This window comes from Panthera uncia (genome assembly GCF_023721935.1).
Source record: "Panthera uncia isolate 11264 chromosome C1 unlocalized genomic scaffold, Puncia_PCG_1.0 HiC_scaffold_4, whole genome shotgun sequence".
In the NCBI taxonomy this organism is placed as follows: domain Eukaryota; kingdom Metazoa; phylum Chordata; class Mammalia; order Carnivora; family Felidae; genus Panthera; species Panthera uncia.
The window spans coordinates 2126503-2144652 of NW_026057585.1; the positions used below are offsets into that span (position 1 = coordinate 2126503).

Below are 18150 nucleotides of genomic sequence, written 5' to 3' on the forward strand. Positions count from 1 at the left end.
ACATAATTTTGGCTGGGAAAGAACTAAGAATGGCACCAAAGGCAGAAATCACTGGTAGTTTTGACTACATAAAAGTAAAAATAAAATATAATAAAAACTTTTTTTTTTAATATATGAATTTTATTGTCAAATTGGTTTCCATACAACACCCAGTGCTCATCCCAAAAGGTGCCCTCCTCAATACCTATCACCCACCCTCCCCTCCCTCCTACCCCCCATCAACCCTCAGTTTGTTCTCAGTTTTTAACAGTCTCTTATGCTTTGGTTCTCTCCCACTCTAACCTCTTTTTAATAAAAACTTTTATACAAAATACTGTGAATACTATAAAACGGATCATCAAACAAGAAAAAAGATTTGCTAAAATATGTAACAAATGGTCAATATCCTTAATTATATAGATATAATTAATAAAAATCATTGGCAAAAAATAACCAAATTGTAAAATGGGCAAAGAATATGAACTGGGCAAGTAAATAAACTTAAAAAAAAAAAAAAAAAAAGGAGTGCCTGGGTGGCTCAGTCAGTTAAGCATCTGACTCTTGGTTTCAGCTTAGGTCATGATCACACAGTTCATGAGTTTGAGCCCCACGTTGGACTCCGCACTGATAGCGAGAAGCCAGTTTGGGATTCTCTCTCTCCTACTCTCTCTGCCTCCCCCCACCCCCCACACCTGTGTGTGCACACTTGTATGTGCTGTCTCTCTCTCTCTCAATAAATAAATAAACTTAAATAAACTTAAAAAAAAAACTTAAAAAAAAACCCAATATGAACTAGCAATTCAAAAAGAGCTATATAAATGGCCAGTAAACTCTGGAAAACTGACAAAGCAGTTAAGTAATTTGCCTAAACAGTAAGAGGGAAAGTCAGGATTCAAACTCCGGTAATCTTATCTTTCAATTAATATTTGTTTAATGAATGAATGATTATATACTTAACACTAAAAGATGTATACATCATAGACTACAAAATTCAGGTCATAAAACAGAATGTATAAGATATCCCTTTCTGCTGATACACTCACATAAATCAGGCTCAGAAAAAAAAAGGTCTCACCAGGGTGGCTCAGTTGGTTAAGCATCCGACTCTTGGTTTCAGCTCAGGTTATGATCTCGTGAGTTTAAGCCCTGCATTGGGATTCTTTCCCTCTGCCTGCCCTTCCCCCACTCATGCTTTCTCTCTCTCTCTCTCTCTCTCTCTCTCTCTCTCTTAGAATAAATAAGTAAACTTGATTCAGAAAAAAAATGTGCTGGAAAGATCCAAGTGTAACAATGGTTAGATTATAGAAGCTTTTTTTTCCTCTTTATATTTTCTGAATGAAAAGAATTTCAGAACAAATACGTATTACTTCCATGATAAAGGGGAAAAGTTATGTTAAAAGGCCAAACAGCAATACAAACACAAAAGGACACAAACACCTCTAAATGACTCCTGATGTATCCATGTGTTCCTGGCTCAGCATGGATAGATCTCTCAGTGCCCCATCGTTAAATTCAACTATCACACCACGGTTCTCCATCTCCTCCTATCTTTCCTACTCTTAGTTTTTTGTTTTTTAAAGTTTATTTATTTAAGAGAGAGAGTGAGAGAGTGTGCACGAGGGGAGGAGGGGCAGAGAGACAGTAGAGAGAATCCCAAGTAGGCTCTGCCCTGTTAGCATGAGCCCAAGGTAGGGCTTGATTTCAAAACCTGTGAGATCATGACCTGAGCCAAAATCAAAAGTCGATGCTTACTTGACTGAGCCACCCAGGTGCCTCTCCTACCCTTAGTTTCCAAATTAATCTTCCTAAAATACTGTGACTCTCTTGTAATTTCTATTGCTTAAATACTTTCAATGATTCTTCATTTTCATTCTCAGCCTGGAATTCAAGGCCTTTCACAATTATAGCATTCAGTCAACGTTTTCACTTATGGTGCACATTCCAGCTGGTTGACTATTTGCTCTTTTCCTATGCATGTTGCCTACAGCTTCTGTAACTTGTTCATGTGGTTAACTCTGCCTAGAATGTATTCTTCCTCTTCGTGTCCGTTTTCCACCCATGGCTCAGCTTATGCACTATCTTCTCCATGAAATATTTGCTAATTTTTCTTAGTCACACTGAGAAGCCATGGCTCTTTAGTCTGTCTCTCCAGGCACTTACTTTGTTATTTTTTTCATGTTCTATCTTTCCTAACAGACAATGACTTCCTTGAAGTAGGATCTGTATCTTATTTATCTTTGTATTCTTCTTACTACTTATTGAATAAATGTAATTAATAAACAAAATAGAAAAACTCATGGAATTCAATACGATTATGCTTTATAGTATTTTCAAAGTGCCAGTCTGTGACTATTAGATTTCTCCTTTTTTGAACATAAGAAATATAAAGTGTTAACAGTACAGGCTAGTCCTTATACTCTAGGTCTCTTGAACTAATTAAGTGATTTATGAACCTAATGGGAGTATAGATCCTTCATTTCACACAAAGTCTAAATTGCTCTATGAACTGGTGCATTTTGGTCTAGAGCAGTTTACTCAACATTGACCTTACCTTTCCTACATAAAAGGAATTTAAGCTTTATTCTCTAGGAAGGGGAACAGAGTTGTAGGATGGAATGTTCTCCCTTACCTTTTTGTGTTATGCACTGTGGTTCCTCCCAGGACAATCCTCACTCCAGGAGTGGTACGGTTCAGGTTATAAACTGTTAGAGCCTCTTCATAGGTGGCTCCTCCAATTATAAACACAACGATATCCTGAGGTCTGCAATAATGAAGGAAAGTCAGTATCGTAGGATAAGAGGGGAAAAAGGCAAAGATTTGTTGTTACTATGATATGCACAGTTTTAATTTCTAAATCTTTCATTTTTGGTGGAAGAAGCAGAATTAAAGCAGAATAGAATAAAAGGCTTAAAAAAAGTTTTAATTATCTGAAATTGGCAGGAAACAGAGCAGGAAATGCTGAATAGTGATTTGCTTTCTGTTTATGAGCGGATGTCTTATAATTTCTGTGCTGTGGATTTCAGAATAGCACAATAGTGTTTGCTAGAACCAAATGTAGAAATATTCTTTTATATTCAAGAGGCTTCAGAGTACTTCACTGTGACATGATATCAATATAGCAGTAATTTATGCTTGTACTACACAACTCCTTTCGTATATAAGCCCTTTATCAAATACTTAGTACAGTGTCATTACAATGGCCTCTGTCCAAGGACCTTAAAGTATTTTGGAAAGTACCGGTATATTAGGATGTTCCCATAAGATGGAAACTAGAAACATTTAGTATTTTGAGTGTAAAAAGAGATTGGGACACATAAATAATGACACTTCTAGGAAATCTACCTCTTTGTAAAATCTTTGTTCTTGAATCCTTTGAAAAACCAAGAAAAAAAAAAAAACCCTGAAAACAAACAAATGAAAAACTCTTGCGTCTGGTTTTGATACTGGAGATACTGACACATCAACTCAGTCACTTGCCTCACTTACCCACTGTGTGGGTAGCACAGTGTAGTTTTACGTGTTCCAACCTTTATCAGAATGGCTTATAACAAAGTTAAGTGGACCTCGGTGGGGAGGGGGGAAAAAAAGTAAGGACCTCCTATTGGTCCCTTCTGTAGATACTCACAAGAAGGAGACCATATCATTCCAAAACTGTTAAAAGTTTGCCTTGTTTTTTCTCATGCCATCAAAAGAAGATACAATTACTTAATTTTAGTAGGCAAGTAATTTTATTAAATGACTTAACTGCACATTATTTAAAACTACATCAAGCAGAAGCATCCATTTGGAGGTTATAGCACAAAATTAAACAGAAACATCTTTAATCATATGTGCTTATGTATAAATCATGAAAAAGAAAACCTACATTTCCTTTCTGTTCATCTCTTTCTAAAACACCATGAAGGAATTAGCTGAGAGAGTATTTATTCTTATGGCACTTCATGGAAACAGAATCAGATATTATGACCATAATTAAAAATGTTCTGAGAATCTGAATTGCAGAGACACCCACTAAGAGGCTCCAGATGATGAAAAGGTAGTTGTTTTGCAACTAATTAGGTAGAGAGTCAATCATGACATTTCTGTGTGAACTTGAAACTTAAAATCATGCCTTTAAATACTAAATTTACTTTTTAAGACAAAATAAACTTCATTTAAGTCTACTTACCTGAAACGATGTACTTAGCACTACAACGCTTTAGGAGTTACTTGCTATTATATATTCTATAATCGTTTTTGTTATTTTAAAATATGCTATTTTAACCTAGATAAATGTTTGCATATGGTATAAAACACAAAAAGGAATACTATAAAAAAAGTGAGTTTCCTCCCTGCCACAGTGCTCTCACACTTCAATTTGTGTAGAGGCAAACACTACTACTTGAATCTTCTGTGTTCTTTCATAGATATTATCTATGGTATATATGCAAATATACACACATATACATATTCACATACATATATATACACACTACATATATATGTATATATATTTATAGCACACACACATAAATAAAAGCATTTTATGTGCACTGTTCTGCTCCTTGCCCTTATCTTGGATCTAGTGTGCATTTTATTTTGTTATTATTTTTTAAAGCTTATTCATTTATTTGGAGAGAGAGCGAGCACAAGCAGGGGAGGGGCAGAGAGGGAGAAGAGAGAGAATCCCAAGCAGGCTCCGTGCTGTCAGTGCAGAGCCCAACGTGGGGCTCGGTCCCACAAACCATGAGATCATGACCCGAGCCCAAATCAAAGAGTCAGACGCTTTGTCAATTGAGCCACCCAGGCGCCCTTTAGTGTGCATTTTAAAGTTTGGTAGATGTCACCAAGCTGCTCCACAGATGTCATTCCGCCAGCAACTCAGCAAAGTGTCTATTTCTCCACAACCTTTCAAGCACCATGTATTATCAAGGCTTTTGATCCTTTTTTTTTTTTAATTTTATTTTAGAGAGTGTGTGTGAGCAGGGGAAAGGGTCAGAGGGAGAGAGAGAAAGAAAAAGAAAGAGAATCTCAAGCAGGCTCCATGCTTAGTGCAAAGCCTGACATGGAGCTTGATCCCACGACCTGGGATCGAGCTGAGCTGAAATCAAGAGTTGGACACTTAACCGACTGAGCCACCCAGGATGCCCAGTCCTTCTAAGTTGACTAAGTTGATCACTTGTTCCTCCTAAATACACTTTCTTCACTTGGTTTCCAGGGCATCACATTCTTGGTTTTCTTCTTACTTCATTAGTTGCTATTTTTCAGTGTTCCTCGATGGCTTCACCTCATCTCCTTGACCTCTTAATGGTGGAATGCCAGAGCCCAGTCACTAGTCCTCCTTTCTTCTTCATCTACACTTACTCTCCAGATCTACTTTGCCCAGTGTAGTTACCACTAGCCACATATGGCTATTTAAATTAATTAAAATAAAATAAGGGTGCCTGGGTGGATCTGTGGGTTAAGTGTCTGACTCTTTGATTTTGGCTCAGGTCACGATCTCATGGTTTGTGAGATCGAGCTCCATATTGGGCTCTGCACTGACAACAAGGAACTTGCTTGGCATTCTCTCTCTCCCTCTCTGCCCCTCCCCCACTCACACGTGCTCTCTCAAAATAAAAAAACATTTAAAAATTAATTAAAATAAAATAAAATAAAATAGTCAGGGAGCACCTGGGTGGCTCAGCTGGTTAAGCATCTGACTCTTGGTTTCGGCTCAGATCATGATCTCACAATTGTGAAATCAAGCCCTGTGTGGGGCTCTGCGCTGAGCATGGAGGCTTCTTAAGATTCTCTTCTTCCCTCTCCCTCTACTCCTCCCCTGCTTGTTCTCTCTTTCTAAAAAAATAATCGGGGGCACCTGAGAGGCTCAGTTGGCTAAACGTCCGACTTCAGTTCAGGTTGTGATCTCACAGTGTGTGAGTTCGAACCCTGCGTTGGGATCTGTGCTGACAGCTCAGAGCCTGGAGCCTGCTTTGGATTCTGTGTTTCCCTCTCTCTCTGCCCCTCCTCTGCTCGTGCTCGGTCTCTCTCTCTCTCTCTCTCTCTCAAAAATAAATAAAAACATTAAAAAATCAATCAATCAATTAATATTTAGTTCTTCAACAGAACTAGTCACATTTCAAGTACTCAACAGTCATATGTGGCTAATGACTACCTTACAGGACAGCACAGAGCACATTTCCATCACTGTAGAAAGTTCTACTGAGCCTACTGATTATCCCTAGATGATCACACCCAAGTTGTATGGTTTCTAAATACATCTCTCTGCTGATGACTCCCAAATCTCTGTCTCCAGCCCAGACAGACCTCTTTCCTAAATGCCAGCCTTAAATATATATTTACTTGACACTTCTACTTGGATGTTTAATAAATTTCTCAACTCAAATGTTCAAATTCCTAACCTCCCCCAAGCTTGTTTCACCTATAGCTTTCCCCATCTTAGTTGACAGCCAGTCTATTCTTTCAGTTGCTTAGGACAAAAACTGGATTCATCCTAACTCCCCTGTTATGGCTGGAATGAAGCAGATAAATTAGAGACATAGTGAGAGAAAGAGAGGGAGAAGTAAGCATGGGCCAGACCATGGAAGGCCTTGAGTCTTCTAGGCCATGGGGGAGTCACTGAAGGGTTTTAACAGGTACCTTGATCAAATGTGCTTTTTTGAAGGACAATTTTGGCAGTTGTGTGAGAATGGACTGGGGGATGCAGGTAGGAAAAACTGGGAAACAAAAGGCTATTGTAAGACTTCTAGAAAGACATGGTGAAAAATGGAACTAAAGAAATACCAGGAGTGTAGAGAGGGACTGGATATAGAAGACACAAAAAATGAGGACTCTTCAGAATTTGGTCAATGATTAAATGTGGAGGATGAGGATAAAGGGAGAGGACATGATACGTTTAAGTTTTCTGGTTTTGGTGACTAGGTATAGTGGTTTAGGTTTGAGAAAGCAAGCAAGACTGATTTACTGAAAATAAGACAAAAACATGTATTGGAGATACCTGTGGAGCATCCCAACAGAGACGTCCACTAAACATCTATCTGGACATTTAGGCCTAGTGATTTCCCTGAATACAGGTGGCAGCTGAAGCCATGGGAATAGAGGAGTTCTTTTTTTTTTTAACTTTTGAAGAAAGTTTATTTTGAGAGAGAGGGAGAGAAAGAGAGAGAGGGATAGAGGGTGTGACAGGGGAGGGGCAGAGAGTGAGGGAGAGAGACAATCCCAAGCAAGCCCTGCGCTGTCAGCGCAGAGCCAGACATGGGGCTCGATCCCACGAACTGTAAGATCATGACCTGAGCTGTAACAAAGAGCTGGATGCTTAACTGACTGATTCATCCAGGAGCGAGGAGTTCTACCTAAGGAGGTCGTGTAGTATGAGAAGAGAACCCAAAGACAGAGCTTTGGGGAATCTTTAACATCTACAGGCTAAGCAAGATGAATAGCCAGCAAAGGTAACTGAGAAACTATCAGAAAAGTAGAAGGAGAACCAGAAGGGAGTGGCCAATGGACAAGTGACTTTCAAGAAGAACAGAATGGTTAACAGTGTCAAATGCACAGTGGGTAAGTAAGGTGAGGACTGAAAGAGGCCACGGTGCATGCTGCTGTGATGTGCATTTGTAAGAAAAGTCTTAGTATATTATTTTGGAGTAAGAACCCAGGCTGCATGGATTGAAGAAGTGAAGACAGTGATTTCATTCAAGAAGCCTGGCGGTGAAAGGAAGGAGACAGAGAAGAATGCAGGCTCAAGGGCTTTAGAATTATTGCTTGTTTAATAGGAGAAACCCGAGTATGTTCATAGTCTGTGGGAAAGTAGTTAGACAAGGAGAGGCTGAAAATATAGGAGGGAGGGAAAGAGAAGGAGGGAATCAACATAGGAAGGCTCAGGAGATGACAGGAGTCTAAGACAAGAGTGTTGACAGAGTGATTAGCTCCAAATAGGAAAAAAGGATGTATTTCCGTTAGAGTGGAGGAAGGACATAAAGGTAGGGATATGTAAATAAGTTTATAAAAATGGGGGCTAGACACTGAGGGAGTTAATGTCTGACAGATTCAACTTTTTTCTCTAGGAAACACTCCTGAGCTCTGGGGTGGATTAGGTAATTTGTAGAGAATGGAAAACATTCAAAACTGATGTGGAGAATGAGACAGAGAGAGAGAATCAAGGGTACATAAAAGTTTGAGTATCTTTCATGTTTAAAAGACACTTTTAAAAGTTTGGTTGGCTCAGTCGGCTGAGCATCTGACTTTGGTTCAGGTCATGATCTCTCGGTTCATGAGTTCAAGCCCTCTATCTGGCTCTGCTGACAGATTTGGATTCTGTGTCTCCATCTCGCACTCTACCCCTCCCCTCTCTCTCTCTCAAAAAATGAATAAACGTCAAAAGAATTTTTTTAAAAAGTTTGAGTGTCCTGGAAGGCCCAAGTGAGTTTAGAAATAATGAATTTGTAGTGGCACTAAGCTATAATTTGTGTTATTTCCTCTAGTATCACAAAGAAGTAGATACCAGCCTTTAGGCTAAGTTATTAATCCAGTATTAATCTAGTGCTTTAGGCTGTAGGGAAAGAGGTTCTTTGTAAACTTGCAGGAAAGCATTACCTGAATCACTAAAATTCTCTATACCATCAAGGTTTTTTCCGTCAAGTCCTTGCCTCCAGTTACTGGCCAGCTTTTTCTTGCAGAGAAAGGTCATTTGCTTAATAAATGCTGTATGATTATGATAGTAATATTTTTTCACCAAATATGATTAGCTCTTAATTATTTGGGGACTGAATATTCAGGCAAAATACAGGTTCTCTTCTTTTTCTCCAACTGACATCAGCTGTTTCAGTTCTGACTAATACTTCTACCGAAGGGGAACATGAACAGCTAAAACTCAAGTTTAGTTCTTGTCAGATCTTTAGGAAAGATTTTTTTCTTTAATTTGTTTTATTATTTTGAGAGAGAGAGAGAGAGAGAGCACACACATGTACATACACGGGGGAGGGACAGAGAGAGAGGGAGAGAGACAATCCCAAGCAGGCTCCATGCTGTCAGCGGAGAGCCCGATGAGGGGGTCAATCTCATGAACTGTGAGATCATGACATGAGCCGAAATCAAGAGTTGGACAAATCGATTTCTTAAGGGGATCAAATAAGCTACAGTTGGCTATAATTTTAAATATGGACAGGAATCTCTGTAACCTTTATCATAGCATTACCCTCATGGATATACGCAATTTCTTTTTAACACCAAACTATGAAGGATATAAGTTTTTAATTCTTCCCACTATATTGATTCAAGAAGTACCAATGAGCTGAGATAATAATGGCTTCCCAAATACAGTCATTACTGGTTTAATATTCATTAAAGGAAGTGAAGAATTAGTTCTGTGGAGGAAAAAAATCCAGTGTTGGAAGAATGTGCCATCAAAGAGACAGAAGACATTCTGTCAATTGTTTGGTCTATGTTGTAACCATCTGAGGTCAGCCTAGGTGGAAAATGGGTAAAAAAGCAGTTACACTGTTCAGAGAAGTAATAAAATTCTCAAAGCTGAAATGAAATTCCATTCTCAAAAAAATGAATATTTTTTTACAGTGAGACTCTTTACATTGAGGGACAACTCTAGACCTGTTATGCAGTTTATCTTGAATAAATACTCATGAATTGCACAGATTATTTCATTAAGAAAAAGGGAAGGAAGTTTCTCCCTTGCAGGGAGAAGAACCAGACAGGAACACTTCTGTTTTGAGCTTCTGATCTGATAAGTCAATTTAAAAAGCAGCTGGGCAGACTAATGAGGATCATCCTGGAAAATATTTGTTGATTTTCTATAGCTTCCCTCTATTTACCTCAAGAGTACATCTGTCTCTTATGGAAAAGAAAGGCGAGAACTGGGAAGGAATAAACTCAAGCAGACTCCGAGTAGAGTCTGAGAATTCCACCCTTTAGCCTGACAATTTCAGGGTGCCAAAGTATTTTCGTGTTACTGGAGAGGGAAGAAATGTCACAGACAGTACCTGTGGGTGTAGGTTATATTAACATAAGGACAAAACTTAGATACAGGGATAGACTCTTACAGTCTGACTTAATTGTGTACTTAACAAAGATGACTATGTCACATTTGGTTATGAAAACATTAATAAATGTTTTCCTGAGCCTCCTACTACTTATTCAAACTGGCTTAAGGAGGAACATCAACGGGAAAAAAAAATCCCTGACATTTTTCATTTTCATTCCTTTCCCTGGTGAATTTTAAAAGTAGATGTTCTGATGGGGCCAACAGTAAAATACACGACAAATCATTTTTATATGATGGTTAGAGCTAAGTGGAATACACAGGTTCAATTCTTTGTACACATTTTGCTGTGCTCTGTAATTCACCATAGCAACCAAAAGCATTAATTAATGCAGGCAACAAACATTAGAATAAACAGCAGTCAGTTCATGCTGTATATAGATATACAAGGATACCTTGAGAACTCAACCAATTTACACCTTATTTTATTAGAAAAATAAACAAAAAATTCTCACATATAGTATTTCTGGAAATCATTACTTCCATACATGAATAAGCTGAGTAGAAAAACTTAAACTTTTAAGAGGCAATATTTTATCTACTTTGTGGACCACTGTGTTTATGGCTAAAATTTAATTTTTTGAATACACTTACAGATAGTAAAGATCTTATGAGAATTTACTGGAAAAAAGGCCAATGTTAAAGGACTGCTGCCTTTATAGAAATAAAAATAAACTGCTACAACAAGATTCTACTAAATTTGTGTAAACGTGAAAAAGTACTTCCGTTTTGAATTGACTATGGAATGCATGACCAGATAGCTCCATTTTCTCACCAAATGTTTAAGTTGCTTGTTTTTATCAGGGACAAGAAGCAATTCTGGAGTGAGAAAGAAAAATGAGCCTGTTAAATAGGCTATGTGGGAGTCCCATCTGCAGAAGAAAGATCAAAACTCAATTTGTAGATATGGCTATACTGCCAAACAGGTAAACCATGAGTTTAATAGCTAAGGGCTAAAACATTTCTACACGCGTTCCTGGTTTTGCAAAAAAAAAAAAGTTGTATTCTTGCCACATCTCCTTTGATACTTTCTAATAACAACAAAACCAAGGAGCTCTATCATGATGAGACTTAACTTACATAAAGATGACTAAAATCAATGACTCTTCTCAATGTGATGATCCAAGACAGTGGCTACAACTGAGAATGAGGCCAAGTGGAGGCAAAATACTGTGGACAGTTGATGGCAAACTGTAAAAATCTCAATTTTCTGGGAACATCAACCAATTTTATCCTTTAGTTTAAACTTTCCAACTGTAAATCTTGTCATTTCAACTGTTTTAAATGCCTACATAAGAAATTTGACAACATCTATTGGACACCTATTTGTAAAGCACTGTGTTAAATATTGTGAAAAACCCAATATTAATAAAACATAGTTTTTACTTCAAGATTATGATACCTAATGCAATATCTAATGGGAAAGATAGGTATGTATACATCTAACTACTGTCTCAACATCCAGAGGTAACCACTATTAACATTTTCTTGTTAATTCTTCAAGAAATATTTACTGTATACATAAGCATATATGTGCTTGCATATATATTACATACATATTATGCATGCCTGTAGCCAAGCAGACTTGTTTATATACACATACGTATATAATCACATTTATGCTTAGATATGTTTTTCTACACAAAAGGGATATTATAGCATCTTGTTTTTCTATCCAATGTATCTTAGAAAGTTTTTGTATTACCCCAAGAAGAGTTACACCATTTTTTAAGAAGAACACATAGCACTGTACTACAATTTAGGTAACAAGTCCTCTACTGATGGATATTTAGCTTGTTTCTGTTTTTCATTTTTAAATGTTTATTATTGTTGAGAGAGAGCGAGTGAGTAGGAGAGGGGCAGAGAGAGAGGGGGACAGAAGATCAGAAGCGGGCTCTGTGACAGCAGAGAGCCTGATGCGGGCTCGAACTCACGAACTGCGAGATCAACACCTGAGCTAAATTCCAACACTTAACTGACTTGAGCCATCCAGGCGCCCCTTGTTTTGTTTTGTTTTTTCCTTAAGTTATTACAAATAATGTTTTGGTAACTATCCTTGTTTATAGGTGTTTGTGTACTTGCACAATATATCTACATGGAATTGTTCGGTAGGTCTTTTTTTTTTTTTTTTAATTTGTTTTTGAGACAATGCAAGAGACAGAGTGCAATCAGCGGAGGGGCAGACAGAGGGAAACACAGAATCTGAAGCGGGCTCCAGGCTCTGAGCTGTCAGCCCAGAGCCTGATGCGGGGCTCGAACTCACAAACCGTGAGATCATGACCTGAGCTGAGTTGGATGCTTAACCGACTGAGCCACTCAGGCGCCCCTTCAGTAGGTCTTTTTAAGGCCTCTGTAGTCTTCCTTCTGTTAAGCGGGGTCAGAAAGTGACATAGGGATCTTCTGCACCCTCCTCTGTTGTTGTGTAACCAACTTCCCTGCCTTCTTCAATGTTTCCATTAACCTAGAGGCTCATGATGCAGTTGCAGTGTTTTCTCCTGACCTCTTTTCTTGGTCACTCTCTTATTCCCTAAAGACTTTAGCTCTGATTTATTGTCCTCCTTTTCATTGTTGTTCCTTTCAGGATTTTCAGTGACTTTCACATCAATGTGGATTACTCATCTTCTATCCTGGTCTCCTCATCCAGGATGATCTGTTCTTCCATCCCACATTACCAACATCCATGATTATACACTTGATCTTAACCAAAAGGCCGAGAAGTGATCCAACATCCATGATTATAACACAAACTTTTTCACTACAAGTATGTGCACTGTGAAATCTTGAATCCAAGATCTGTTTCTCCAATAATTACCTCCTTAACTTCTAATTCACTTATACTAATACTTCAACTATAATAATTCTTTGACGTCATCAAGACCTCCAATCCACTCAACAATACTTTATTCACCATCCAATAACCTCCTTCTGTTTTCAGTTCCCCAAATCCTGGTTGGGCCCAGCTATCACCCTTATCCTCATTTATTCATTTAAACTTTATTTTTTAAATTTACATCCAAATTAGTTAGCATATAGTGCAACAATGATTTCAGGAGTAGATTCCCTAATGCCCCCCACCCATTTAGCCCATTCCCCCTCCCACAACCCCTCCAGCAACCCTCTGCTTGTTCTCCATATTTATGAGTCTCTTCTGTTTTGTCCCCCTCCCTGTTTTTATACTGTTTTTGCTTCCCTTCCATTATGTTCATCTGTTCTGTGTCTTAAAGTCCTCATATGAGAGAAGTCATATGTTGTCTTTCTCTAATTTTGCTTAGCATAATACCCTCTAGTTCCATCCATGTAGTTGCAAATGGCAAGATTTCATTCTTTTTGATTGCCGAGTAATCCTCCATTGTGTGTGTGTGTGTGTGTGTGTGTGTGTGTGTGTGTGTATCACATCTTCTTTATCCATGCATCCATCGATGGACATTTGGGCTCTTTCCATACTTTGGCTATTGTTGATAGTGCTGCTATAAACATGGGGGTGCATGTGTCCCTTTGAAACAGCACACCTGTATCCCTTGGATAAATACCTATAGTGCAATTGCTGGGTCATAGGGTGGTTCTATTTTTAATTTTTTGAGGAACCTCCATACTGTTTTCTAGAGTGGCTGCACCAGCTTACATTTCTACCAGCAATGCAAAAGAGATCCTCTTTCTCTGCATCCTCACCAACATCTGTTGTTGCCTGAGTTGTTAACGTTAGCCATTCTGACACGTGTGAGGTGGTATGTCATTGTGGTTTTGATTTGTATTTCCCTGATGATGAGTGATGTTGAGCATTTTTTCATGGTCTTCTTTGGAGAAGTGTCTATTCATGTCTTTTTTTTTTTTTTTTTTTTCTATTCATGTCTTTTACCCACTTCTTCATTGGATTATTTGGTTTTTGGGTGTTGAGTTTGAGAAGTTCTTTATAGATTTTGGATATTAACCCTTTATACAATATGTCATTTGCAAATATCTTCTCCCATTCTGTAAGTTGCCTTTTAGTTTTGCTGATTGTTCCTTTGCTGTTCAGAAGCTTTTTATTTTGATGAAGTCCCAATAGTTCATTTTTGCTTTTGTTTCCCTTTCCTCTGGAGATGTGTTGAGTAAGAAGTTGCTGCTGCCAAGATCAAAGAGGTTTTTGCCTGTTTTCTCCTCAAGGATTTTGATGGCTTCCTGTCTTACACTTAGGTCTTTCATCCATTTTGAGTTTATTTTTGTGTATGGTGTAAGAAAGTGGCCTAGGTTCATTCTTCTGCATGTCGCTGTCCAGTTTTCCCAGCACCACTTGCTGAAGAGACTGTCTTTATTCCACTGGATATTCCTTCCTGCTTTGTCAAAGACTAGTTGGCCATATGCTTCTGGGTAGCCTTATCATTTAATCTAGTATAGCCAAAAGTTGCTGGAGAAAACCACTGGGCTCATGGGCTCTATTTTATTTTATTAAAAAAAATTTTTTTTAACGCTTATTTATTTTTGGGAGAGACAGAGCATGAGTAGGGCAGGGGGAGGGGCAGAGAGAGACACACACACAGAATCCGAAGCAGGCTCCAGGCTCTGAGCTGTCAGCACAGAGCCGGACGTGGGGCTCGAACTCACAAACCGTGAGATCATGACCTGAGCTGAAGTTGGATGCTTAACCCACTGAGCCACCCAGGCGCCCCTCATGGACTCTATTTTAAATTAATGACCACAAAACTCTAATGGGCACTCAATTTGGCTTGAAGTCCTACTTACATTTCCCTAGTAAATTTTATTCCTATCCTGCAAGTTGAGTTTCACAGTATTTTCTTTTTACCCAACCTCAGCTGATCACCTGACATCATGTTTTCCTGAGAAAATACAAGCAATCAGATAAGCTGGCCCCATATTCTCACCATCAAAACTGTTAAGAAGAAAAAAAGTACCTCTGCTTCCAAAGGCTCCTCTGCTTATGCTCTGGATTCCCTATAGGCTTCATTTCAGCTCTTCCTCTTTCTCTTCTGTATTTTCTACTTTTCTTTGCTTAGGATAATTCTTTTTTTTTTTTTTTTAATGTTTATTTATTTTTGACAGAGAGAGAGACGGAGTGCGAGCAGGGAAGGGGCAGAGAGAGAGGGAGACACAAAGAATCCGAAGCAGCTCCAGGCTCTGAGCTGTCAGCACAGAGCCTGACGCGGGGCTCAAACTCACGGACCATGAGATCATGACCTGAACCAAAGTCGGCCGCTTCACTGACTGAGCCACCCAGGTGTGCCTCTTTAGAATAATTCTTATCAGATTCTAATCTCATTAGGAATGCTCTAGCTCTCTTACCCTTGAGCCCACACTCTCTCCTAGCTACCATCTACATTTCTCTGACACCTTCATGAAAAAAATTTTTAAAAGTGTTATATACATTTGTTATCTCTATTTTACCTTATATCCCGTAACCCTCACTAATTAGGTTTCCAAGCTCACTGAAACTGGGGAATAGGTCCCCAAAGACCTTCTTCATGTTGCCAAATCTGATGGATTCTTCACTGTTTTCAGCTTTACCTCTTCAGAAGACTAGACTTGGGTTACCACTTACTTCTTGGTCTTTATGACACCATGCTCTCCTGGTTTTCCTTCTACCTTTTTGTCTCCTCCTCAGTGTCTATTTCTGGCTCCACGTCTTCCACTCAATGCTCAGTCCTGGACTCTCTTCTTTTCTCTTTCTATGTTCTCTCCCTAAGTGATCTTATATATCTTATATCCTGTAGCTTTAAATATTACCAAAACCCTGTTGACTCCCAATTTGGTATCTAACATTTCATCTTGGTTATCTAATAGGCATCTGCAACTTAACAACTTGATTCCCCCCAAAACCTGAGAGTTATTCTTGACTTCTCTTTTACCTTGTCCCATCAATCTACTCCATTAAGTAAGTCCACTGAGTTTCTCTCCCAGCCTCCTATCCAAACCTCTTTCACTCCTTACATCGACTATTAAAACTGACTCCTAAGTAGTCTCCCTGCTTCTATTTTTGCCTTTAAAAACCTGTTCTCAAAAAAAAAAAAAAATCCATTCTCATACAAGGTGATCTTTAATAACTAATTCAGTTCATGTCACTTACATGCTAAGCTCTTCAACAGTTCCCTATGACATTTAAAATTTAAAACCCCTCTTAACCAGGGCCTATAAGACCCTATGTCATGCAGCCCCCACTTATTTTTTCCACTTTTTTCCCCCTTCCTCGCTTTGCTCCAACCATACTGGGCTTCATTCTGTTCCATCAACTTGCCAAGTTCTCTCTTCGAGGCCTTTGCTCCGACATTCCCTCTGCTTGGGATGCTTTTTCTCCTAATCATTTTGTGATTAGCTCTGTCTTATAATTCAAAGCTAATCTTAATATCATTGCCTCAGAGAGGTTCTCTCCATCTAAAGCAGCCCTCCTCACCTCTACAAGTTACTTTGTAGTTTATTACCCTATTCATTTCCGTAGCACTTGTCTCATTCAAATTATATTCTTTGTTTACTGTCTCTAGCATGTAAGTTCCTTAAGGGCAGGTAACTTGTCTTTCCTGTCACTTCTATTTCCCCAGCATTTACAACAGTTTTTGACATATCGAAGGCACTCAATAAATATTTGTTACATAAAAGGATGGAGCAATTGAATTATTAACTGTATTTGTATTTAGGTAATAGTGACAAATGCTAACAGAGGCTGACAACTCAGAAATGTGCATTTTGTTGGCAGAACATCATTCTGAGCTTTGTTTGGAAGTGAATCACCCAAATTAGAAAGGTTTGCTGTTATGAACTAATCATACACAATATACTGTTCTGGTGGTATATGGTGTCCCTTTAACAATAAGTAGCTAATTGCTTGTTTGATAATTCTTTTTCTTTTTTAATTTTTTAAAACATTTATTTACTTTTGAGAGAAAGAGAGAGAGATAGAGCCTGAGCAGGGGAGGGGCAGAGAGAGAGGGAGACAGAAAATCTGAAGCAAGCTCCAGGCTCTGAGCTGTCAGCACAGACACCGATGCAGGGCTCAAACTCATGAACCATGAGATCATGGCCTGAGCCGAGGTCAGAGGCTTTACTGACTGAGCACCCAGGCGCTCCTGTTTGATAATTCTTATATGAAATTCGTTAAAAAAGTAGTATTTTTACTTTTATCATATTAATTAGAAAGCTATTTAATAGAGTTATACTGTTTTTCTTTTTTGAGAGAGTGAGAGTGCACATGAGTGGGGGAAGGGAGAGGGAGAGAGAGAATCTTAAATTCTATTTTTAATTTTATATAAAAAAATGTTTATTTATTTTGAGAAAGAGACAGAGCAAGAGCGAGCATGCATGCATGGGAGGGAGGGGCAGACAGAATCTCAAGCAGGCTCTGCACTGTCAGCATAGAGCCCAACGAAGGGCTCGATCCCAGGAACCACGAAATCATGGCCCAAGCCGAAGTCTAGGGTCGGATGCTTAACCAACTGAGCCACCCAGGCACCAGAGTTATACTGTTTTTCAGAAGCCTCTAAGATAGGTGAATAGCTTTAGGCTGGTTTTCATTCTTTCCACTTAGCTGACAGTTCTACATCTTGATGTCAAGGTCCTTAAACATTTTATCTGAATGAATGTACTGTTTGAATTTAGGCCCAGATATTCTGCCTCTCAACCTTGGATTTTTTTAAAAAGATTTTTTTTCTGTTGTTACCAAATTACAGTTTTTATTTTAAAGGAACAAAATGGAAAAAGAATACATTTTATCATATAAAAGAGTTATCTATGTACCTCAAAACATTCTTCTCCTTTCAGAAGTTTATTGTATTTATAAAACACTAAAAGAGTCTTCCAAGACTCTTAGATTATGATTAGCTAAAATAACAGAAGAATTCTATCAATAGTAACAATTCTCACATCAATCTATCCAATAGGGTTCCATTACATATATCAGGTTCTTTATAACATGAAGCTCCAATAGAAAAAATATACAAGAATAAAATTTCTAACAACGTAGACTTTGTGTATATTTCAAATTTCAGGTTGGTCTAAGTAAGTTGTTCTGGAGTTTTGTTTTTATTAAAGCTAACAAACCACTGGATTAAAACTGCTTCCTTCAGTTAATACCCCCAAAGCAAGCCATCCTTTTCTTCTATGTAACAAATGGCCTTTGCTAATTAGATCTGTTTGTATGCTGGCCACATGTGGCA

The 18150-nt window shown here is 38.4% G+C and overlaps 1 protein-coding gene across 4 annotated transcripts in view; it reads right to left on the reverse strand.

The window, feature by feature from the left end:
* VPS45 (vacuolar protein sorting 45 homolog) overlaps positions 1–18150 on the reverse strand; it is a 64573-nt gene that overhangs the window by 22852 nt on the left and 23571 nt on the right. For all 4 annotated transcript variants that reach the window (XM_049616401.1, XM_049616400.1, XM_049616398.1 and 1 more), the window contains one exon: positions 2609–2740. In XM_049616401.1, coding sequence (XP_049472358.1) covers positions 2609–2740 — 132 coding nt within the window. The remainder of the gene's footprint in view (positions 1–2608; positions 2741–18150) is intronic.